General features: G+C 39.0%; 1 protein-coding gene across 2 annotated transcripts; it reads right to left on the minus strand.

Annotated features, from left to right (window-relative positions):
* Positions 1-11,470: 11,470 nt before the first annotated feature.
* On the minus strand, positions 11,471-22,622 carry apold1b (apolipoprotein L domain containing 1b). Of its 2 annotated transcripts, XM_062444568.1 has the most exons (22): positions 22,387-22,622; positions 21,669-21,741; positions 21,501-21,560; positions 21,310-21,366; positions 21,180-21,224; positions 20,153-20,212; positions 20,001-20,060; positions 19,572-19,631; positions 19,105-19,176; positions 18,926-18,988; positions 18,586-18,651; positions 17,959-18,018; positions 17,731-17,790; positions 17,327-17,398; positions 16,670-16,747; positions 16,508-16,558; positions 16,159-16,188; positions 14,745-14,822; positions 14,607-14,646; positions 14,459-14,504; positions 12,554-12,968; positions 11,471-12,267 (listed from the first exon to the last, which is right to left on the minus strand). In XM_062444568.1, the coding sequence occupies exons 2-22, from the start codon at positions 21,738-21,740 to the stop codon at positions 11,791-11,793; spliced, it is 2,022 nt and encodes a 673-aa protein (XP_062300552.1). In that variant the 5' UTR covers position 21,741; positions 22,387-22,622; the 3' UTR covers positions 11,471-11,790. The 2 variants fall into 2 exon arrangements, with proteins under 2 accessions (XP_062300552.1, XP_062300553.1); XM_062444569.1 differs by lacking the exon at positions 16,159-16,188.
* Between the last annotated feature and the right edge of the window lie 344 nt (positions 22,623-22,966).

Here is a 22,966-nt window from a genome sequence, read left to right on the forward strand (position 1 = left end):
CAGTGGTTCCTGTTGCTGCTGCTGTTGTTGAGGTGCTTCCTGTTGCTACGGTGGTTCCTGTTGCTGCTGCTGCTGTTGTGGTGCTTCCTATTGCTGCAGTGGTTCCTGTTGCTGATGCTGCAGTGGTTCCTGTTGTTGCTGCTGCAGTGGTTCCTGTTTGTGCTGCAGTGGTTCTTGTTGCTGCTGCTGCAGTGGTTCCTGTTGTTGCTGCTGCAGTGGTTCCTGTTGCTGCTGCAGTGGTTCCTGTTGCTGCTGCGGCTGTTGTGGTTCCTGTTGTTAGTGCTGCAGTGGTTCCTGTTGCTGCTGCAGTGGTTCCTGTTGCTGCTGCTGCTATTGTGGTGCTTCCTGTTACTGCGGAGGATCCTGTTGCAGTTACTGCGGAGGATCCTGTTGCTGCTGCTGCAGTAGTTCCTGTTGCTGTTTCTGTTGTGGTTCCTGTTGCTGCTGCTGCGGTGGTTCCTATTGCTGGTGCTGCAGTGGTTCCTGTTGCTGTTGCTGGATTGGTTTCTGTTTCTGCTGCTGCGGTGGTTGTTGCTGCTACTGCAGTGGTTCCTGTTGCTGCTGCTGCGGTGGTTCCTGTTGCTGCAGTGGTTCCTGTTGCTGCTGCTGCAGTGGTTCCTGTTGCTGTTACTGGAGTGGTTTCTGTTGCTGCCTCTGCAGTGGTTCCTGTTGTTGCTGCTGTGGTGGTTCCTGTTGTTGTTGTTGCTGCTGCAGTGGTTCCTGTTGCTGCTGCTGTGGTTCCTGTTGCTGTTGCAATGGTTCCTGTTGCTGGTGCTGCAGTGGTTCCTGTTGCTGTGGTGGTTCCTGTTGCTGCTACTGCGGTGGTTCCTGTTGCTGTTGCTGCAGTGGTTGCTTTTGCTGGTGCTGTGGTGGTTGTTGCTGCCACTGCAGTGGTTCCTGTTGCTGGTGCTGCAGTGGTTCCTGTTGCTGTTGCTGGATTGGTTTCTTTTGCTGCCTCTGCGGTGGTTCCTGTTGCTGCTGCTGCGGTGGTTGTTGCTGCTACTGCAGTTGTTCCTGTTGCTGCGTTGGTTCCTGTTGCTGTTGCTGCAGTGGTTCCTGTTGCTGCTGCTGCTGCAGTGGTTCCTGATGCTGTTACTGGAGTGGTTTCTGTTGCTGCCTCGGCAGTGGTTCCTGTTGTTGTTGCTTCTGCAGTGGTTCCTGTTGCTGCTGCAGTGGTTCCTGTTGCTGCAGTGGTTCCTGTTGCTGGTGCTGCTGTTGTGGTGCTTCCTGTTGCTGCAGTGTTTCCTGTTGTTGCTGCTGCAGTGGTTCCTGTTGTTACTGCTGCTGTGGTTCCTGTTGCTGCTGCAGTGGTTCCTGTTGCTGCTGCAGTTGTTTGTGTTGTTGCTGTTGCAGTGGTTCCTGTTGTTGCTGCTTCAGTGGTTCCTGTCGCTGCTGCACTGGTTCCTGTTGCTGCTGCACTGGTTCCTGTTGCTGCTTCTGCGGTGGTTCCTGTTGTTGCTGCTGCGGTGGTTCCTGTTGCTGTTGCTAAAGTGGTTTCTGTTGCTGCTGCTTCAGTGATTCCTGTTGTTGTTGCTGCTGCGGTGCTTCCTATTGCTGTTCCAGCGGTGGTTCCTGTCGCTGATGCTGCAGTGGTTCCTGTTGTTGCTGCTGCTGCAGTGGTTCCTGTTGCTGCGGTGGTTCCTGTTGCTGCTGCTTTGGTGGTTCCTGTTGCTATTGTTGCGGTGGTTACTGTTGCTGATGCTGGAGTGGTTCCTTTTGCTGTTGCTGCAGTGGTTCCTGATGCTGTTACTGGAGTGGTTTCTGTTGCTGCCTCGGCAGTGGTTCCTGTTGTTGCGGTTCCTGTTGTTGTTGCTTCTGCAGTGGTTCCTGTTGTTGGTGCTGCGGTGGTTGTTACTGGTGCTGCAGTGGTTCCTGTTGTTGGTGCTGCGGTGGTTGTTGCTGTTGCTGGAGTGGTTCCTGTTGCTGCTGCTGCAGTGGTTCCTGTTGCTGCTGCAGTTGTTGCTGCTGAAGTGGTTTTTGTCGCTACTGCAGTTGTTGCTGCTGCAGTTGTTGTAGCTGCAGTTGTTGCTGCTACAGTGGTTTTTGCTGCTTCAGTTGTTGTTGCTGCTGCTTCAGTTGTTGTTGCTGCTGCTGCAGTGGTTTTTGCTGCTGCAGTTGCTGTTGCTGCTGCTACAGTGGTTTTTGCTGATGCACTGGTCTTTGCTGCTGCAGTGGTTGTTGCTGCTGCTGCAGTTGTTGCTGCTGCAGTGGTTCCTGTTGTTGCTGCTGCAGTTGTTGCTGCTACAGTGTTTTTTGTCGCTGATGCAGTTGTTGCTGCTGCAGTGGTTCCTGTTGTTGCTGCTGCAATTGTTGCTGCTGCAGTGGTTTTTGTCGCTGCTGCAGTTGTTGCTGTTGCAGTTGTTGCTGCTACAGTGGTTTTTGCTGCTGCAGTTGCTGTTGCTGCTGCTGCAGTGGTTCCTGTTGTTGCTGCTGCAGTTGTTGCTGTTGCAGTGGTTTTTGTCGCTGCTGCAGTTGTTGCTGCTGCAGTGGTTCCTGTTGTTGCTGCTGCAGCTGTTGCTGCTGCAGTTGTTGTTGCTGCAGTTGTTGCTGCTACAGTGGTTTTTGCTGCTGCAGTTGTTGTTGCTGCTGCTGCAGTGGTTTTTGCTGCTGCAGTTGCTGTTGCTACAGTGGTTTTCGCTGCTGCAGTTGTTGTTGCTGCTGCTGCAGTTGTTGCTGCTGCAGTGGTTCCTGTTTTTGCTGCTGCAGTTGTTGCTGCTGCAGTCATTGCTGCTGCAGTTGTTGCTGCTACAGTGGTTTTTGCTGCTGCAGTTGTTGTTGCTGCTGCAGTTGCTGTTGCTGCTGCTACAGTGGTTTTCGCTGCTGCAGTTGTTGTTGCTGCTGCTGCAGTTGTTGCTGCTGCAGTGGTTCCTGTTTTTGCTGCTGCAGTTGTTGCTGCTGCAGTCGTTGCTGCTGCAGTTGTTGTTGCTGCTGCTGCAGTGGTTTTTGCTGCTGCAGTTGCTGTTGCTACAGTGGTTTTCGCTGCTGCAGTTGTTGTTGCTGCTGCTGCAGTTGTTGCTGCTGCAGTGGTTCCTGTTTTTGCTGCTGCAGTTGTTGCTGCTGCAGTCATTGCTGCTGCAGTTGTTGCTGCTACAGTGGTTTTTGCTGCTGCAGTTGTTGTTGCTGCTGCAGTTGCTGTTGCTGCTGCTACAGTGGTTTTCGCTGCTGCAGTTGTTGTTGCTGCTGCTGCAGTTGTTGCTGCTGCAGTGGTTCCTGTTTTTGCTGCTGCAGTTGTTGCTGCTGCAGTCGTTGCTGCTGCAGTTGTTGCTGCTGCAGTTGTTGCTGCTGCAGTTGTTGCTGCTACAGTGGTTTTTGCTGCTGCAGTTGTTGTTGCTGCTGCTACAGTGGTTTTCGCTGCTGCAGTTGTTGCTGCTGCTGCTGCAGTTGTTGCTGCTGCAGTGGTTCCTGTTTTTGCTGCTGCAGTTGTTGCCGCTGCAGTCGTTGCTGCTGCAGTTGTTGCTGCTACAGTGGTTTTTGCTGCTGCAGTTGTTGTTGCTGCTGCTGCAGTGGTTTTTGCTGCTGCAGTTGCTGTTGCTGCTGCTACAGTGGTTTTTGCTGCTGTAGTTGTTGTTGCTGCTGCTGCAGTTGTTGCTGCTGTAGTTGCTGTTGCTGCAGTGGTTTGACCGTAAGTGCCCACAAACATCCAGGACAGTGTCAAAAAAAGGACACTGAGGACCAGTCTGTTGTCCATGCCTGGAGAAGAAAGGAGAAGATCATTCCATTTAATATAGTAATATAATGAGTTAGTTGTCAGATGAGAAAATATACAGGTGAAATATTTTCCTAAACATAATACCCAAAGGAGTAGCCTAGTAGAGGAGAACTTAGATGTTACTAAAGAAAAGCTATATTTAATGTTAGCACCTTTTCCATTAAATTTGCTTAGGAGTCATATGGTGTACCTCTGGAAAATCAAAACCTTTTATGAAATTAAGAATCATTGATAAATCATCAATGTGAATAATTACTGTATTATAATTAAATGTCAATCGATATTTCTATCAAAAAAAAAAAGAAGCATTTATTCCCCCTTACAAAAAGCACAAGTGTATGTAATTTAGCTTACTGTGATTTTTTTATATGTTAACGGTTAAGAAAAGCAAACGATAATTTGGATCAAATTATATTTATCATCATATATTTTACTCAAACATACTTAAATATATTTAATATGACTGAAACTATACTATACTAACTAACTAACTAACTATACTAAATATTCCTGCCCAAATGAAACACTCCTAATAATTATTAATTACTAACAATATGCTTAATTATGTAATTTTTAAAAAAAAAATGAAAACAACCTTTAAACTGTTATACATAATTTTAATTTTCAATTCAAATTACGTATATTTCAATTCCAATTAAAATATAAACGATTCAAATTTTTTCTACTGACATATTTCTGCCCATATGAAAATCTCTTAATAATTATTAATTACTAACAATATACTTAATTATATCTTTTTTTTTTATTGGATAAAAAACTATTATCAAAACAATGAATAATAAACCTAAATGCAATTTAAAAAAGAAAGTTATATTGCATTGGCAACATTAAAAAATAGGGAATAATTTAATATATTGCGTTACGTTACCTGTAGGTCTTATTATCTTCAGTTTGATGGGTGAAATTCGATAATAAGCAAAAAGATATGCAGGTCCGTTAATGAAGATCTTGTGTAGTTTTATTCTCAGATGGGGCTAACAGGTGAGCTATTTCCTCTGATTTCTTTAACAAGCTTCCAGGTTCAGATGTGACACCTGTCCGCTCTGTGCCACTATTAAAATAAAGTAGGAGAGAAGAGTCAAGGTTTTGGAGCCCAAAAAACAGGCCAAACTGTGACATCATGGATGATGTTTCCACTGGGTGGAGTTGGACAAGGAACAGTGGAATAGGGGCTGAAGGGTGTCTGCGTGATGGAAACAACGTATGAATTTTGCTAAGTCACTGCATATTCAACATACTTTGTCTGTGATGGGGCTACTTTTATTGTTCATAGTATCTTTCTGGATGGTTTTCTTATCTGATGCAGCAGTCACAGGCCATTTCATGCTAAACAAAAGCTTTACTGTATGTGAGTGGACAGATCAGGCTGATCCAGTCTCTTTCTTTTTCTACATCAATTCAAAAATCAATTCCCTTTAAAGTCAACGTGAGGTTGAGAGGTGAAGTTTGGAAAGTGGTTCTCAAATTTCCTAGATGGTCCCTTCTTTAGTGAGCCACCTTTGGGCTTTTGACTGCAGAGCTCATTAAGTTATGTCATTTGAAAGAATGAGTTTGTGCCTACCACCTGCCATTTACGTCCCTTTAATGAGCTCTTCACACAAGCCCCCCCACCAGTGCAAATTTATTTTTATGAGTGATAACAATGCTTAACACAGACAGCATGTAATTGTGTATGCATGTTTGTGGCATGGGTAATGAAACCAATCATGAGGCAGACGACTCAATGCCAAGAACAGGTTTGACAGTGGTACAGCAAACTGCCATCCACAATTCAGTATCGCCATTGTGTTGTGTGGTTTCCTATGAACGCTAACCCGCCCTGTCTATTGAGTCTGAACAACTTCATCGTCAGTCTATAATCATGGACAGAGGTAATTATTCAATAATGTCTAATCCAAAAAAAGGACATACAAATCTTAAATTACAGGTGAGAATGTATGAAATAAAAAAAGACTGCAGAAAATGAACACAACTCTCTACTAGTCATCAAATAGTGTGAATCGGAATATGAATGTAATATCTAGACCTGCAAATATTATTTATTTTTTATTTATTGATTAATCTACTGAGTATTTTCTCGATTAATAGCTTGGTCTATAAAATGTCAGAAACTAGTGAAAAAACGACTGCAATGTCTTATTTTGTACAACCAACGGTCAACGTGTCAAATGAATTCAGATTAGTATCATGTATGGCAAAGTGTGAGAAAAAAAAAGTGAAATTGTCACATTGGAGGAACTGAAACTAGCTCAAATTGATTAATCACTTATCAGGATAATTCATTTTCTCTTTAGTAAGGTATATATAGATTTTTAGATTTTCTCCACAGTAATTTTCTGACATTGGTGTTTCCATTGTAATGGGCATTATGAGAACTACCCAGCTTTTCTTACATTCCCACACAATAGGTGTGTGTATCAGTGTCTTTTATGTTTAAGTATGTACTCCTAACCTTGCTAATGGTAGACTACAGCAAATAGTGAAAACTTAAATAAAATAAATTCAACAGTTCAATTAGATTTTAAAAAAAACTGCTGAGATGGGAGTCAGAGAAAATGCGTAGTTGTGAGTAGCGCCTGAAATTCACCCTGGGATCAGGAGTCATGTTCAGGTGAACATACTGTACAGCTGGTTTTTTAACTTCATCAACTGTTAAAGTAACAGACACAGACTTCCTTTAAAACTGGTTCCTTTTTTCGTGAGGAATTTGCTCAAGGAATTGTCAAAACTCCCTTTGAGTAAAGATATGTGACTAAAAATATAAACAAATAAGAGTGTCTATAATCAAATTTTACAGTTTAATGAATGAATATGTAATCTCAAACGAAATGAATAATGTTCTGGATAAAAAATAAAATGGCAGTAGATGATGTCTTTTTTTTCTCATGAACTGGTCTTATCTGATTTTCTTTGTACTTGTTTGAATCATGTCTTAGTAAGTTTATTAACGCAGACACATTAAATACTAATGACAATAGAATATGTCAGTAGTGTTGCCAGAAATACTACAGTGTTGTCAAACATGAAACCACTGGTAGTATGAGTTGTTTTTACATTACTGTATCTAAAATAAATTCCTCCCACAACTCTGCTAGACCACTTATTTAGTTGATGTCAGTCTTAATCTGTGAATGAATGACATACTTTTGGTTTCCTGCATGGGACTAGAATAATAATAATAATAATAATAATGATGATAATAATAGCACTTCTATTTCTGGCTCATCTGATGGACTTATTGTTAATTGTTTTTTCCTGTTTAGGTTTAACACACCAAATGTTGTCATGCTGCAAGGGTCAAGTTATTGTTAGGAATAATGACAAAGCATCGCTTGTTGTCCGAAGCTTTCAGTATTACCTCTGAATCCATCACGTTTAACACAGTGGTAGAGGTAATTCAGATCCTATACTTAAGTAAAGTTTGTACTTTTAAAATATAATTTGTTATGGGTGTCTGCCATAATACCACAGTTTAATAATTATGCATAATGAGGAAAAGTCCTGCTTTCAAAACTTTTCTTAAGTCAAGGTAATTGTATCAGGAATGTATAAAAGGGCTTACTAAGTAGCAGAATGGCTCCTTTAAGGACTTATCATTATTATATTGGAGTATTATTAGTGACAAATTAGAAAAAAAAAGCTGATTGATGTATAATATATTTCTTTGTTGCTTCACCTTTTTTAAATCTCTTTTTTGTCACTGACTGGCACAACGGACTGGATTGTCATAGCGATTTGACGAGTACACGTTCGGTGAGTCATGGCCAAGTATGTATGTTAACGCAGACACAGCCGATTTTACTAACAGAAGAATGTATCAGTTACGTTCACCACAAACACCACATCCTCATGGCATGTATTGCATCATAAAAGTTTTGTAATGAAAAAGTCATTGGGCAAGTATTTTTGGCTTAAACCAGCCTTGAGTAAATAAAGCACAGTGAAAAGCGTTATGGTGAGGCAGATAACGATCATATTGGGTGTATGCATGGTGAGCCGCAAGGACAAAACAAGTTTGCACAGCTAAAACCATCAATCAAACAAGTTGCATGATGAGAAAGTGATGAAAAGGTTTACTTATAACTGCTTAGCCATTCTGCCTCTAACCCTAACCCTAACCCTAACCCTACATGAAATTGTATCTAACCCTAATTCTGCTTGGCCACAAAGGTTAAATGTATCACGTTGCACTAGCAGATCTCGCCACTTGTCTTGAAAGTCACACAAAACAACTTTCAATGTGTATTTTTTAATCTCCAAACATATATCTAATCAATCTTTCAATGTGAATTTTTGATTTCTTTTTCCTCCCCTAGAAATTCAACAATGGACCACATCACAAGAGTGCAACAGTTTCCAGTCAAACCAACAAGCACCCTCCCATGATTCTGTAAGCAGACTAGTATCCGTTTAACCTGTTACGAAACATTATACCCAACCTATGTATGGAATGTGTACAATGAGAATGGCAAGAGCATGAAACTAGTAATTATTGATAATTAATCCTGAATCGCTTCCAACCTCGACCACACACACAAAGGGAATGATCATGAACACACTCACATATAATGAAATGACAGGTGTAACCTTTTATAATGGGGATCACTCACGCTGTTCTGTAAATAAATTAGGTTGGCAGGTGAGATAGTTAATCGTGAGTCGCCTCTATCAACCACAGAACCATTGGATCTGTGTTGCTGTGTTGGCAAAAGAGCTTCAGGTTAGGGTTAGAGTTAGAGTTAGGGGTTGCATTTGTGTAGGCAAGTAGGCCTTGATAGAGTTAAGCCTGAAGTGCATCTCATATCAGTACGGTGTTCCGAAAAGTCCTGGGTATGTAATGTAAAGTAAAAACTATATTTAATTATTATATGTCAGTTTAAAGTAAGCTATAGTAACATTCTGCATGCTAGTAGTTTCTTATAGAATATACAATCAGTGGCCACTTTATTAGGAACACCTGTGCAATCTAATGCCACCCAATACACCCGATCTACCATGAGTTCTAGATTTACAAAGCTTATAGATTTTTAGTTTTAATTGACATTGTCAGAAAGGTGATAATTCTACTTAATGTTTATTATAAAGGTTGTAGTGAGCTGTGGTGGTGTACTGGAGTGTGTTATATTGACTGGTGTTCCTAATAAAGTGCTTGGTGAGTGTACATTATACAATTTACAACATTTGGTTTCATTTGGTTCTTCTTCTGTGCATTTTCTTGTTCTATTCAGTTCCAGTTGGTAACTCATTGCTGGACATGTTTTTAAAGAGTTGGTATGCCACTCCAAATGTCCAACTCAAATGATATCACGTCCATCACAAAAACGTGTTGTGTCTTTATTTAAAGCACCTGCAATCAGTGGGATCTGTTCGGCAGGTGAACAGCACCTGCGAATGCATTATATCTGAACCAGCCAATCTTCTCATTGTTCTGTTGTAACACAAAGTGAAAGAATGTGAGCACAGTTCTTTTGTCATGTACAGATAAAGTGTGATGAATCTTGTCTATTCAAAAGCATGTGAAGTTATTTCAGGCAGCCAAACTTAACACAAGCACATAACTGACCGTCTGATAAGTTTAGCTCTCTATGTTCTTGCTGCATTGTATTATTTGCACAAAGAGAAAAAAAAGGCCTAGGTAAATATTTGGTGTGAACATTAGTGAGAACATTAGTGAGCACAGTGTAAACATATGGCTATCCAGTCTCTATTGTCAATCAGTTCAAATGGAGAAAAGGAAGAATGAAGCAACAAAGAAATATATAATACATCAATCAGGTAGAGCATTACAAAAGCTGCTAACATATTAATTCATTGGTAATAATACTTCATTAATGATGATGATAAAATAAGTCTAAAACAGAAGTGCTCTGCAGCATGCTTTTGAAACGGTTTCTGTTGTTGTTTTTTATTTAAGGTCCAGGTTGTTCAGCACTGTTGACTTTTGTGAAGAGTTCTTTCACCACATCCGTGTTGTCTAAGATGAGAGTGGCACATATAATTACCAATGTGACTGATGGAGATGCAAAAGGGTGTTTATAAAGGTTGAACTAATTTGTCTTGAACTAACAGTTTGCGCTTACTGTAAACTCTTTAAGAATGCCCTTACTTCTTGGGGTTTAGTCAAAACAAGGAATAACTTGGGTCAAAGCATGAGGCTGGACGCTGACATGTGATCACATGTTGTAAATTGGATCATAAACTGTCTGCTGTATCATACTGAAAAGAAACGTCTAAAAATACTTGACTTGGGTTGATCGAAACCAGAGATACAAAATTAACATCAAAAGCTAAGACAATTGGTTGGGTTATTCTGAACATTATTATATTGAAATAATTGAGGTCTAACATCAATACATAAACATTTAATCAATTACCTTACCAATTAGGCTCATATTCAGTGGATATGACCAACTACAAAGACTGTTCCCTTGTTACAATAGTTTCCAACCTGGAGGAAAAACCTGAGCAGTTACCAAATGATTAAAAGAGCAACAAAGAATAAAAAGCCACATTTTTTTCTCTGATTTTTCCTAAAATTGCTCTCAGGTCTAACTACTCAATAGCAGGTCAAATGTGGGGCAATAATTTGTCAGAGACCCTCTAAATCCTGTTTTTGGGTGAATTTTCCATTTTTATCCTTTTTTTTAGGTGGAGTTCCAACTTTCAAACACTTGGCTCTATCAGTACTAAGAGAGGAGAGATATTCATATACCATACTTTGTGCTTTATTTTCAGGTAAGTATATATTTACACTTACTATTTACATAGCCTACATTCATACTCCTACTGGAAACATGTGAAAGCCCTCTAAAAGAGTTACTCTCAACCTTTTCATCCCTGTAGTGGTTAGTACATATTGTACATAAAGGCGGTTAAGGTTAATATACATCTGCTTATTATCGCTGAACAATTTCTGCACTCTTATACTCTTAACCCCTATATAGTTTATTACAGTCAGTGTGAAGGCTATAGTGTCAGTGTTTAAAATGAATGAACTTCTCGACCTAACCCAAGCTCTCGTAGAAGACAAGAACATTTCCTTTAAATTTCTTAAAAAAAACAGAAAAAAAGAAAGAAGAAGAAGTAGTTGTAAAGTTGAAATCACTTATTCATGTTCAGTGTGTTTAGTCATTTAAGGTCAAAGACCCAAGTCCTAAGCCCATTCCAAGCATGCACTGGGTAGAAAGTATGCAAACCCAATGATCTCCATCAGCACCATAACCATTCAGACCCTTCCTATCTTTAGTTGAGATTTCAAAGCTTTACCTGGGTGTAGTTTGCATTTATTTCAGTGTAATGACCTCACAAGATCTTTTTTAGATACGTCCTTATTCACAAGAAGTATGTTAACAAACTGCCCCAACAAGTGTTTTTGGGTGCTTTTCCATGACCTTACATGCCTTGGTTTCCTGTTGTACAGCTTGCATATTATGTTACACACAGCACTGTAATTAACTTTACAGTTTCTGTTAACTTCTGAATTTATGTATGAGTAAGATGTAATTACCTCATGAATTTGTGAAAAATGGCTTTTGGAGCCAGAAAGACAATGTTGTCTTACTTCTTTTTTTTTTTTTTGTCCTTCATGCATGCAACAGTGCCATCAGTGCATACTTCATCTGTTGCTTAAGATCAGGTTTTTTCTACTCTCAGCTCGTCTGTCGAGTACTGTGCTCTTTCTCCCACTACTGAGATGAGTCATTTCGATACAGAAAGGGACTGACAAATAAATAGGAAACCACTTTTATTGAAAGAAACTAAAGACACAAATACATTTACAATACATCAACTTGTGTTTTAATACATTTGATTAAAATTACTACTTTAAATATTTGACTAAAAAGCAGCTACTTCGAAGTAAAGTTATCAAAAAACAAACAACATGGCCCTTTATAGTAATGCCAATACTACAGTAACTGCTATTAACATCCAAAACTACTAAAAGCAGGTTCATTTCTGATAAAAATCATTTTGTCTAACTTCTTCAGGTTTGCTTGTGTTTTATCATTTTATGATTAAGGCAGTAAAGTTTTTGGTTTTGATCCCTAACCAGCGTTCCTTCATTCTTCAAGCTCGACAAGTTTCTTAAGATCAGCCTTCAACAGCTCCTCATCCTCTTCCTCTACCTCCACCTCTATCCCATCCATAGTTTTCTGCAGCTGTTCCTTGATGCTGTTAAGCTCCAGCAGCCCATCCTGCAGTTCCTTACAAACTTCTCGGATCTTAGCAGCAAACTCTGTCTTGGCGCCTTTTTTCAGCTCCATGGAATCCTTTGCCAAGAAAAAGACGTCGAGAGCCAGGAAGAGACCAGACATGACTCCAGTGGTGATGCTCATCACCTGGGCAGCTTTAGCAGCGGTACCTGCAACACTGAGGACCTGAACAGTGTTAATCAGGCTCTCTGTGTTGATCACTAAAGCCTTACCGGCACGGCCGCCCTCCTTCATTACATGTTTGACGTTCTGGTTGAGGTGCTTCTTAGAGATGCTCTCAGTGTACTTCTCAAAATCCCACTCCTGAAGTGTCTCCATTCCTTCCTGTCAGGTTGCAGAACATTAGCATTAATCGACCATAGCTTTATTTCTTTGGTATTTAAAATAGTGCTCTTGGTTTTTGACTCCTGGAACCGTAGGTCTCATTTTCATTGTAAACAATTTAGACACAATATTCCAGCTTTTCATCGTGTTTAAAAGAAGGGCAAACATTTAAAATCTGAGGAAACAATTTTTTCATACATGATCATCATGAGGTTTTAGCAGTATGTTTGCAAGCTTTGTATGCAGCTGAAATAAACAGGCTGAAAACTTTATTCTAGTTCCTCACCTGCAAAAACTCAAGGCACTCTTTGATGTCCTTCATCGCATCCTGGTAGTCTTGGATCATCGCCTCCACCTTCTTTCGGTCCGTCTTGGAATGGACCGTGTCTGTGATGTTGGCTGAAGCAGACGTCAACCCGCCTGCTGTAGCAACACCGATGCCAACCGCTGTGACGATGAGTGATGTTCCTGCAGTGAACGGTGCCAGAATGAGGCCGGTGATGGTGGTGATAGATCCTGCGACACTGGCCAACCCACCACCGACACTAGCCGTGACCGTCTTCTTGTGGAAATTGTCTGCGGCATCGGCCAAAGCGAGGAGCTCCAGGATGTTCTGTTGCAGCGAGCCGCCGCGCTGGTTGAAGAAGCGAACGAAGAGACGAGCTGCCATAAAAACTCGATCAGCTGCTTCTTCCACCACTCTGAGGTAAGAAAACAAAAAGATGTTATGGGAGAAACATTTGACTATAATGCAACTTATAATAGCCGCAGTACAGTAAGGTTAAATATCATCTGGGATTTAGGAAGCATTTGCAATATTATGATGGAGCTTAAAAATGCTTTAAAGACATTGGGCCACATTCACAAACAGTGCGTGTGCACAAATCTGTGCTTAAACAACGTTTGACACACAAATCAATATGTTCTTACATAAATTTGTTCGTACTCTGCAAACAAATGTAGAATTTCCTCAGGCCATGCATATGCACAAATGATGGCAGGGCTGCAGTGCTCTATGCCTTAATGCAGCATCTTTAATGATGCTAAGTTAAAAAGCCTTATTACAAAATGTATATTGAATACATTTGTGAAATAATAAATAATTCACTTTTCCTTGTGGGTTTATCTTCATTTTTCTGAAGCAAATCACACACACACACACACACACACACACACACACACACACACACACACACACACACACACACACACACACACACACACACACACACACACACACACACACACACACACACACACACACACACATTAAATAATGCACTTATTTATTTGCCAGAACATCTAATAACTGTTAGATAACTGTTTCTATTGCATCATCTGGCCTACAAATTATATTCTCAGCCTAATTAATTAACTTTTGCAAGCAGAAATGCTATTTTCATTTAAATAAAATGTAGTTTTGATTTAAATGAGCTTGTTAATTATGAAAGACACAAGACATTACAAATATCAACTTAACAATTATGAAATAAATGACCTCTGGGTGTCAGTTCTTGGTGGAAGTCACCACTTTCTGCCTCATTCCTTGAACAAATTCTTCTTTAATGATGACTGTCCAATAATTGCTGCCAGACTCTCATCCTGGGCTGTCAGATTGTTTTTTTGGCATCAACTTTAATGTAAAACCTTTGTTTTTATTTTTACTTGTGCCACTGGCCGAACCGCAGAGGACACAGCATTCACCACAGGCTTCGGGGGACAAGCTTCGGTAAAGTGTCGGAGCCTTTTCTGGCTTCCTCCTCTAACACAATTATTTCAATTTCTGCTTTTGTGAAATTCTTCTGTTTTTTACCCTTTTGGGGTCATCTCAATTTCTCTGTTCAGCACAGCGCTCTCTTCATGGGAAACCAAACGGATGTCCTTATATAGAAATAGAGGCAGTACGGCGGTATGCTGATTGCAGATAGTGGACATGCGTGTGTCTGTTTAGAATGATAATGATCTACTAACAGATGCTGAGTGGTGAGAACAATAGTGGCTGGTATGCATGTGTCGTGAATGTTGCACAAACACTTACTTTGTGCAGACAGTGATAACATTTCTACGCACATATTAGTGAAATAGGCCCATTGTATTTTGTTTTCCCAGTTGTGATTGGCCAGTGCTGCTCTCAAGCATTGAGGAAAAATTCTACAAGCCATTTGGGTAACTTCAGCAAAAGTTGACTTACTCCTCAGCCTCATCGTTTTTGTTGGCCTCATTCCACTCCTCCCAGCCTAAGAGACGGAAAGGAAATAGCTGCAACTAAAGTATACTGTAGGTTTCATCTGCAATAAATGGGATCACTAATCATAAAACATCTTCAATATCTAACATACCTTCTACTGTTCTCCACCATGCCAAAAGACCATCTTCATCCTGGAAATGAAAGGTTTTAAACCCACTTCAATTATTCTTTGTGTGCAAACATGAACGAGCATCATGTGATGCAATATTATAACACAAAGTAGGCATACGTCTAGAGGGTCCGGTACTGTTCCTTCACTGGGCACTGGTACTTCAGCCAACTGTAGGGTTTGAACTTCCACTGCCTCCTAGAACAGAAAGATACTGCACAATGTACACAACCTTCGGATACGCTTTCATCAGAAAGTTACAGATTCATAAAAAAATTGCCACAGCCTGAAAGTCATGTTCGACCTGTGTTCGAGAATGTAAAAACGTCACTGTGAGATTGCATTGGCCAAAAATAATCCTTTTAAGATAATGACCGATATATCTGCAGATATTAGCTCATTGACGTAGAGAAATGCCAAAGATATGGTTTGAAACACTGTCACCATAAGTTTTTTCCACATGATAGTAGTGATGAGTTCATTTAACTGTCAATACTTTACTATGTGTTATTAGTTGACCTGTTTATCCCAGGAAATGAGAAGCCTTGAGCAATAACAGGCAAACTGAATTTACAACCGCAAAACCACAAGTTATCTAAGCCTGACCGAACACTATAATATTTAGCAGTCATTATGATAGATATTCATACGTGTCTAATTCTTATTAGATGGAACATACTGGGAAGTTCTGTATTTCTTGCAATTTACCAGATATGGTCAGTCTTTTTATGAATATTAGATTAATTGTGTTGTTGTTATTTAAAAGTGCGCCCAATACATAAGAATTTTTGTAGTGTATTAGGCACACATTTTTAAATCGCTTTTTTCTTCTTAACAACTAGATTTCCTGTCATTTCATTTTATATGTCATACATTGCCTGTATGGATGCAGAGGTTTTATCTCCCTTTTTAAAAGTTACTTTTTCCTTTTAAAGATAGTCATTGAGTGTTTTACAATCAACAATGGCATCCAAAGCAGCTTCCATTTTCATTTTGTTTGGCACAGTATAAATAGACCTTAAGAATTTGAGCTCATGGTTAGCTCATGGTTAGCTCATGGTTAGCTCATGGTTAGCTCATGGTTAGCTCATGGTTATCCACATGACCGAGAGATGCACTTGCCAAGAGGAAATAAAAAGACAGAAAACAAAGAACAATAGAATGAGAAACCACAGGCTTGCTAACAATAATATACTGCCTTATTTTAAGTGCACTAAGTGTAATTTTTTCCAATTTGAACTGTGTGAAAATTTAAAACAGTTCTTCTGCAGATCAGCTGTAGTTTTATACAAATCTAAAGTAAAAAACAAAAAAAAAGTTCATTTCTGTGATGTTATCCACTGCACTTTTACATCCTTCATTAAAATTGGGATCTTTTACTCACTGCACTGAAACTGTATTATAACATTTATACTTTTCTTAGGGCCGTTTTTAATTTTGTGTTTCATTCTGTTTAAATAGTTATAACAAGGCGCTTCAAGTTCCCTCTGTGTAGGAAAGGTTCAACAGACATAAAGTTGTCTTGCCCACCAACCTGAGTGTCAGATGATGCTGCAGCAGATTCCTGTGGCATTAAAACATAAATAAAAATTAGTACATGTTAAAAATAAATTATAATATTAGTTCTAAAAGTGCAAAGCTGCCATCAAGACAAACAGCAGCTACTTTGAGACATTTAACATTATGAAACATTTGGGTTTGTTCAACACTTTTTTGTTTACTATATAATTACATACAAGTTATTTTATAGGTTGGAATTTATTCAGTATTGTTCAACAATGTAATAAATAGTTTTAAAAAAACAACTGGTATTGTAGAAAATTGTAATTAGTATTTTTAAGCACAAAAGGTTATGGAGTAAAATGATGTATGTTAACTGGTACCTTTGTTCCAGACCCAAACACACTGGGAAGAATCCTCTTTATTCTAAAAGTCTAGAGAAGAAATAAATATAAATATTTTCCAGTGTTAGTGGTTAAGTGGTACTGTTCATAGCTTTTACAAATCACTTTAAATTACATGCAATAAAACCACTGCTTTCATACCATTGTGCGTTTCTTCGGTTCTTCTTTCAGCTGGCTTTTCACCTCAGTGCTGGTGTCAACATCAGAGTACCAAATAGTCTGTGGAGGGGTTGTGGGGTTAGTGCTCTTACAATAGAATGGTGTTTGGGTTGATTAAACATGGTAGCTTCAAAAATGGCTTGTTATAAACCATCAGGCTAGATCACAAATGTGTGTTTGTGTCTGTGTACTGTGCAGTGTTCAATGTAAGAATCTGTGACGAAACAGGCAGAACTAGTTTGGGAAGAGTGTTGGCATTTAAGGCTTTACTACATGTGTCACTGTTGCTAATGACTCCAAGATCACCACCATGAGCCATTCATCCACACACAATATGTTCATAAAATGGTTTCTTGTAATACTCTTGTTGGATACTTTGCACTTTTCTGTCTTGCAGCTTGTTTTTAATGTTGACGCCATGCTCTGCAACAGTAAAACAATTTAAAAAACCTACAATGGATAAAAGGTGTCGGTAACTGTTAATAGCAGTCTTTAAAACCAGTTATACTTATTAAAAGGGATTGCAGAGGCATCTCTCTCGCTTCCTGGATTGCATTAAATTAAATGGATGAACTATAAACATTGTAGTAGCAAACCCCTCAAGCTACATTATTGTCACAGAATTGATTTGTATCTTACATGTCTCTCTATTGTGCTGTCATCCAGGCTTTCAGTACTGAGGGAGTGCTTACTGTGAATAGGCTGGGTGTCCTAATGAGAAAGAAGAGATGGGTGGGAACAAAAGCAAGGATAGTTAAGAGCTGTTGTATCTACAGATGTAAAAAGAGTAATGGAGTGTCGACATTTAAAGAACAAATTACACTGATGAATCAAGTTTTGTTGCTGGTATGTTAGAGCTATGATAAACTGTGTGATTCATTCATTAGTTATTACCACTAGCATTTAATTCAGCAAATGAGAGATTGATTTAATCTTTTTTAACATGATTTACAGTTATTGATGAAATGGTTTGCTTTTGGGACGCCTCTACAATCATTAAAACATTGAAAACCACAACAAAAAAATAGAACCTGAATCTTTACCTTGGATGAGGAAACTGTATTAGGAGCCGCAGAGTCTGTCTGACACTGCTCTTCTGGCATCTACGTTACAGCAAAATTATTTTATTAAAATAAAATAGTGTATATTTTTTCCTTATGAAGCAAACAAAGCATACCACACTAAGTCAGCCATCATAAATGTATAAAACTAAACACTAGAAAAATTCAAGTGAAGTTAATGCAGGTAAGAAGTTCTCTCCTGCACATTACCTGAGAGTAAGACTTAAAGGGGTTTACTTTCTGCATCATCCCCTTGAACACACCGGGGGTCTAAAATAAATACAAACATGTCACATGAATGTCCCATATCACATGTCCCATTCTGTTATTTATGATACATTATGAGATAGTGTTACAAAGTAAATGAAAAGAAAGGAGTTTAATCATTGTGGAAGATTTGAATTTTTCTGAACTCTGGCGCCATCTGGTGGTATTGGAAAATGTATGCGGTAAAATAATGCAGGCAATATTTGCAGGATAACCTCACTATGACAATTTTTTAAGTAATCAGGCTTGCATCTTTTTCTGCTTGCCATTTCAAAATATTCTTATATTCCACAGAACCTTGGCAGTGTAGAAATATACTAATTAACAGTAACTGACTGAGTCCTGCTATGTTTAGTAAATAAAAAGTTCCAAACATGACTCAACCTTTGTGTGAAACAAATATTCACTCCCCCTTATCCTTGAAAAAACAGGAGGCTTTCCTTTTTAGGTAATAGGAAATTCAAAATAAGCTAATCCGAAGGCAAATGTTGACCTTACTCTCCATGAGTATCTATTTTGTCTACCACCTACACGTTCAGTAAACAAAAAAGGCGTTAACATAAAACTGACCTGGTTGTTATTGTCTGCCAAGCTTCCATCGCTGGAGGAAAGGTCACAGCGTAGCAGCTGGGTATCCTGGAAAGAGAAGATGCAAGGCAGGAAAAACAAACTGCATTTAAACATCCCAAACAGCTCTTTTCACAATGTTGGAACAATTTTGGAATAAATGAGGGGATTGATTAAAATAGTCATACAGGATTGGACAAAACATTCATATGTCTGATCTGCTATTAAAAAAAGAGCCCCTCATAGTGTTAACAACATCCAGAAAAGTAGGATAACAGGCAATGTCTATTAGATGATATTTTTCTCTCCAAATCATTATTGTCATCAGGATTACCACAAGTACCTTTGACTGTGAGGATTTGAATGGATTGACTTTCTGCATCACCCCTGCGATCCCCCCTGGGTTCTAAATGATAAAGACATTAATTGTACAATGGAAGTATTAGCATAACAATTTAAACAAATCATAATACCTTATGAACAGGGCTGTGACTTAGCACATCAGTACAACAGGACATGTACCTGTTTTCCCTGAAGTTCGTTACCAGTCTCTTGGAGATCGGCGGAATCGTTTTGAGCATCGTTCTTTGGCACCTGTAACCAAGAATTGACACAGAACCTAATTTTTTGTACAATTCTGCACTTTAGACACACTTAATATCAAGCTTCCTTCTTGAATTCCAATTTCGATTAAAAAATATATCCTAGGGTGACAGTTTTAGAGTTCTGAAAATTCTGATTGAATTTACAGATGACTTTCCTTTAGATTCACTATTTAAGAATTTCAAGATAAAACACCAACAAGTATTAAAGTGGCACATCACCTAATCATGATATCACCTTAAGTCAACATGTTCTTATTATTATGCACTAGTCCCAGTCAAAAGCAGGTCAACTCTGAAGTGCTATCTGTTGTTTCTGATGCTTTGCTGCTTAAAAAGATGAGTTGCTTACAAGGGTTGTAAATGTTAAATTATCAGAGACAGTACCTGTGTGGAAGTCTTGAACGGGTTGACTTTCTGCATCACCCCTTTAAACATACCAGGGTTCTGAAACACAACCACACAAACGGGTCATCCTGTGCTCCATGAAGTAAGTTTTTAAACTCAAGCAATGCTATGGAAACCTTGTATTTTCTGCAAAAAACATCAAGCGTTCTCTCCAATTACAGTTATTTATCTTAGAGGGTTTAGTACAAATGCAAAACTCAGCTTGCACTTTAAAACGAAAAGACTACAATAATGACAAACAGCTAGATTTCTGCTGCAGCAAACCCCCATTGATAACAGTTACAGTATAAGCATCAATTCTTTCTTGCATTGATAGTCTGGAAGGTGAATTATATTTATTTTATTAAGAGGTTATGGGAGAAAATCTGGTTTCTAATCAGGTTACAAAAAACCAAAACTTTAACACACCTGATTTGTGTCTGAAACCGTACCATGCTCCAGTGACTCTGAAGATGGAGCTTTAGAGACCTGCGTGAGAAGACTCAACTGAGTTGGCGCTGTATTGTCTGACAGATACTTTTATAATAACCATTGTAACATGCAGACAATGCTGTGATTACCTGGGAGGTTGCCTTGAATGGGTTGACCTTCTGCATAACCCCTTTCAGCATACCAGGGTTCTATAATGGAGATTTTATAGAAGATTGCTTTTGGCACCAAACTCTTTACAATGCAGGTCATGATGCCCAGGTCCGATTTTCTGCCCATATATCTGATTTTCTTGACTGCCTGTTGACATCTACTTTTAAAAGTGTCCCATATCCTATACCTCTGTTTACACTTGCTTAACACTTGAAACAACAAGCATGTGTACATGAGGGTTTATTTATTTTCAGAGGGGGAGTAGTTGTTCACATGAATGTAGCAATATACATTATTAAAATGTGAAAAAGTATAAAATTGCCACATTTTCAATGACAGGTAATACCAATCGATCTGTCTGTTTAGGTGACGGTCGTATGGCCAGATATCCGATCAATATCAGATTTATTTCCACATACGAATATATGACTCCATGTGCTTTTTTCCTGTTCACACTTTCATAATACATATCCTGTCTGTGCCACATGTGAGCAAATAAATTTGAATTTGTTCGCTTTCACCAGACAGTGTAAATGCAGTGTAAATACGAGTACTGCTAATTTAGCCTTGGAGATTCTCAATGATTGTGTACACTGTGCACAATGTATAATTATTTTTCCACGGCTTGCTATGGAGACCACGCCAAAGGTAATTCGTTTCCACCCTTGTTTGGATAATGACATTGCTGTTTCACAGTTCCAAGTGTGACTTTGTCAAAATAAAATAAAAAAGGTATCCTGGGTACTTTTATTTTATTTCATGAATAACTTTTACAATTGTAATCTGGTACTGATAACATGTTTACATTTAAACACTCACTGGTTTGTTATTGTCTCATTTTTATTAGAATATAAGCAGAAAAAGAAGAGATATTCCAACAGGATATTGTCCAAACTATGAGCGGCTAAATGAAAACAAACAACTAAGCACAATATTTATGCTTTGGTATGTTTGAGTTGGACTAAATGCAAATTAATGTGCAACTTATATTTGAGTTCTTCTTACCTGTGTGGCCTGCTTTCCCTGTTCTAGTGACTCTGAAGAGGAGGCCTGAAAACAGAACATAAGTTGAACCATATTTCATATGACATACTCAAAATTAGAGCAATAAGTGTGTCATGTTTTTGTTTTTTACCTGTGAGGCAGACTTGAATGGGTTGATCTTCTGCATAACTCCCATCACCCCTGTCCTCTGATAATGACCAAAAAAGAAATAATTAATAATAATAAAGAAGATATTCGATAGCTTAATATATAATGAATATAATCATTTTTAGCAGCTGGAGACAGAATGTAAACATTGTGGCTGACAGTGTGAACATTCACCTGCGAGGCTGAGGTCATTCCTGCATCCTCACTGCTGTGTGTGATTGGGTTGTCCAGATCCTAGAGTTGAATGAATTGATGGTATAAACACATGTAAACAAACAAAACACCCTTCTTTATCATCACGTCTGTCTCTCTCTTTCTCTCTCTCACACACACACTCCATACCCCATGGCTGGGTCTAGGTGGGACAACTGGAGTCGTGGCTGTTGAGTCTTTATCTCTTTTGAACATGTTCATGCTGAAACACAAAGTGTTTACAATGTAAGCAGGTGATGAGGCAAGAAAACATGGCTCCAAATTCATATTAACTGACAGTTGCAAACACTGTTGTATTGGAATAAAACATGACTTATGTGGGTGTCAGCACTGGCTGTCCTTTCTATGGACCCACACACCAAATTCCATTCAAATATCTGACCATTTAAAGGTACACAGGGTAGCTGGCACACATTGACAAGGTTTTAAGTGTGAGTCGACTGCTTTAAAGACATTTTTTGTTTTACTGATAAAACCGGTTTGAATGAGATCCATTACATGGCGCATTTTCAATTACACTACCAACTTTATTTGGGTTGACATTGTCTGCTCGGGTAAAGTCTTATTGATGCAGAGCGCTTATAGAAAAGTTGTTTTTGGTAAACAAGATTACGCCAAATTGCAAATGTGTCCAGCTGAGAGGAAACACGTCTGTAAGTCGCTTTCTACACCCTGTTAACAGAAAAGGGAACAAACATTTGAACATTTGAACTGACGGAACTTTAAAACAGTTTGGTTGGTGCCACATAGCGATACATCGCATAGTACTTTTTATCCGCCACTACAGAGGAATGTTTGACAACACAACACTAAAGCTACAACATAATAGACCAAACAGGGTGCCTACCTCACGAGTTGAGTCAAAAAAACAAAACGCCAACAACAAATGTTTTTTTTTAAATCTTATAATAGCCTCCGCGTACTTCCCCTTCATACTGTAGCACAGAGAAGTCAAACAGGTTTGGCAAGGCGGACCTCGGAAGGGATTAGGAACTAGATTACGGAGTATAATGTGACTCTTTCCTGCTCTCATTTCAGGGACAGTTTTTGTTCAAATGCGAACAATATGCAGTTAAAACACCGATGGCCACACGTCCTGCTCCCAAACCGACAATCACATGAGAGAAAAGCAGAGTCATGTCCTCTGAAAGGTCACCTGTGCTGGGCGTGGTCTCCATGGATTTATTTTTCGTCAATGTACCCTTTTGAACAGCTGGAAAGTTAGAGTTTCTCTCCATTACATTTCAGAGTGAAATGTTGTACTCTGTACTCCAATACATTTATTTGACAGCTTTAGTTACTTTTCAGATGAAGATTTGACACAAGCTTTTAAAATACAGCACATTGTTAAAGATGAAACTATTTTATCTTTGACGTCTTACAAAAAGTAGTGTGTATTCAGGCTCACATTTCAGAGGTCTATGAGT

The sequence above is a fragment of the Scomber scombrus genome, chromosome 23, assembly GCF_963691925.1.
Source record: "Scomber scombrus chromosome 23, fScoSco1.1, whole genome shotgun sequence".
NCBI classification, from domain to species: Eukaryota; Metazoa; Chordata; class Actinopteri; order Scombriformes; family Scombridae; genus Scomber; species Scomber scombrus.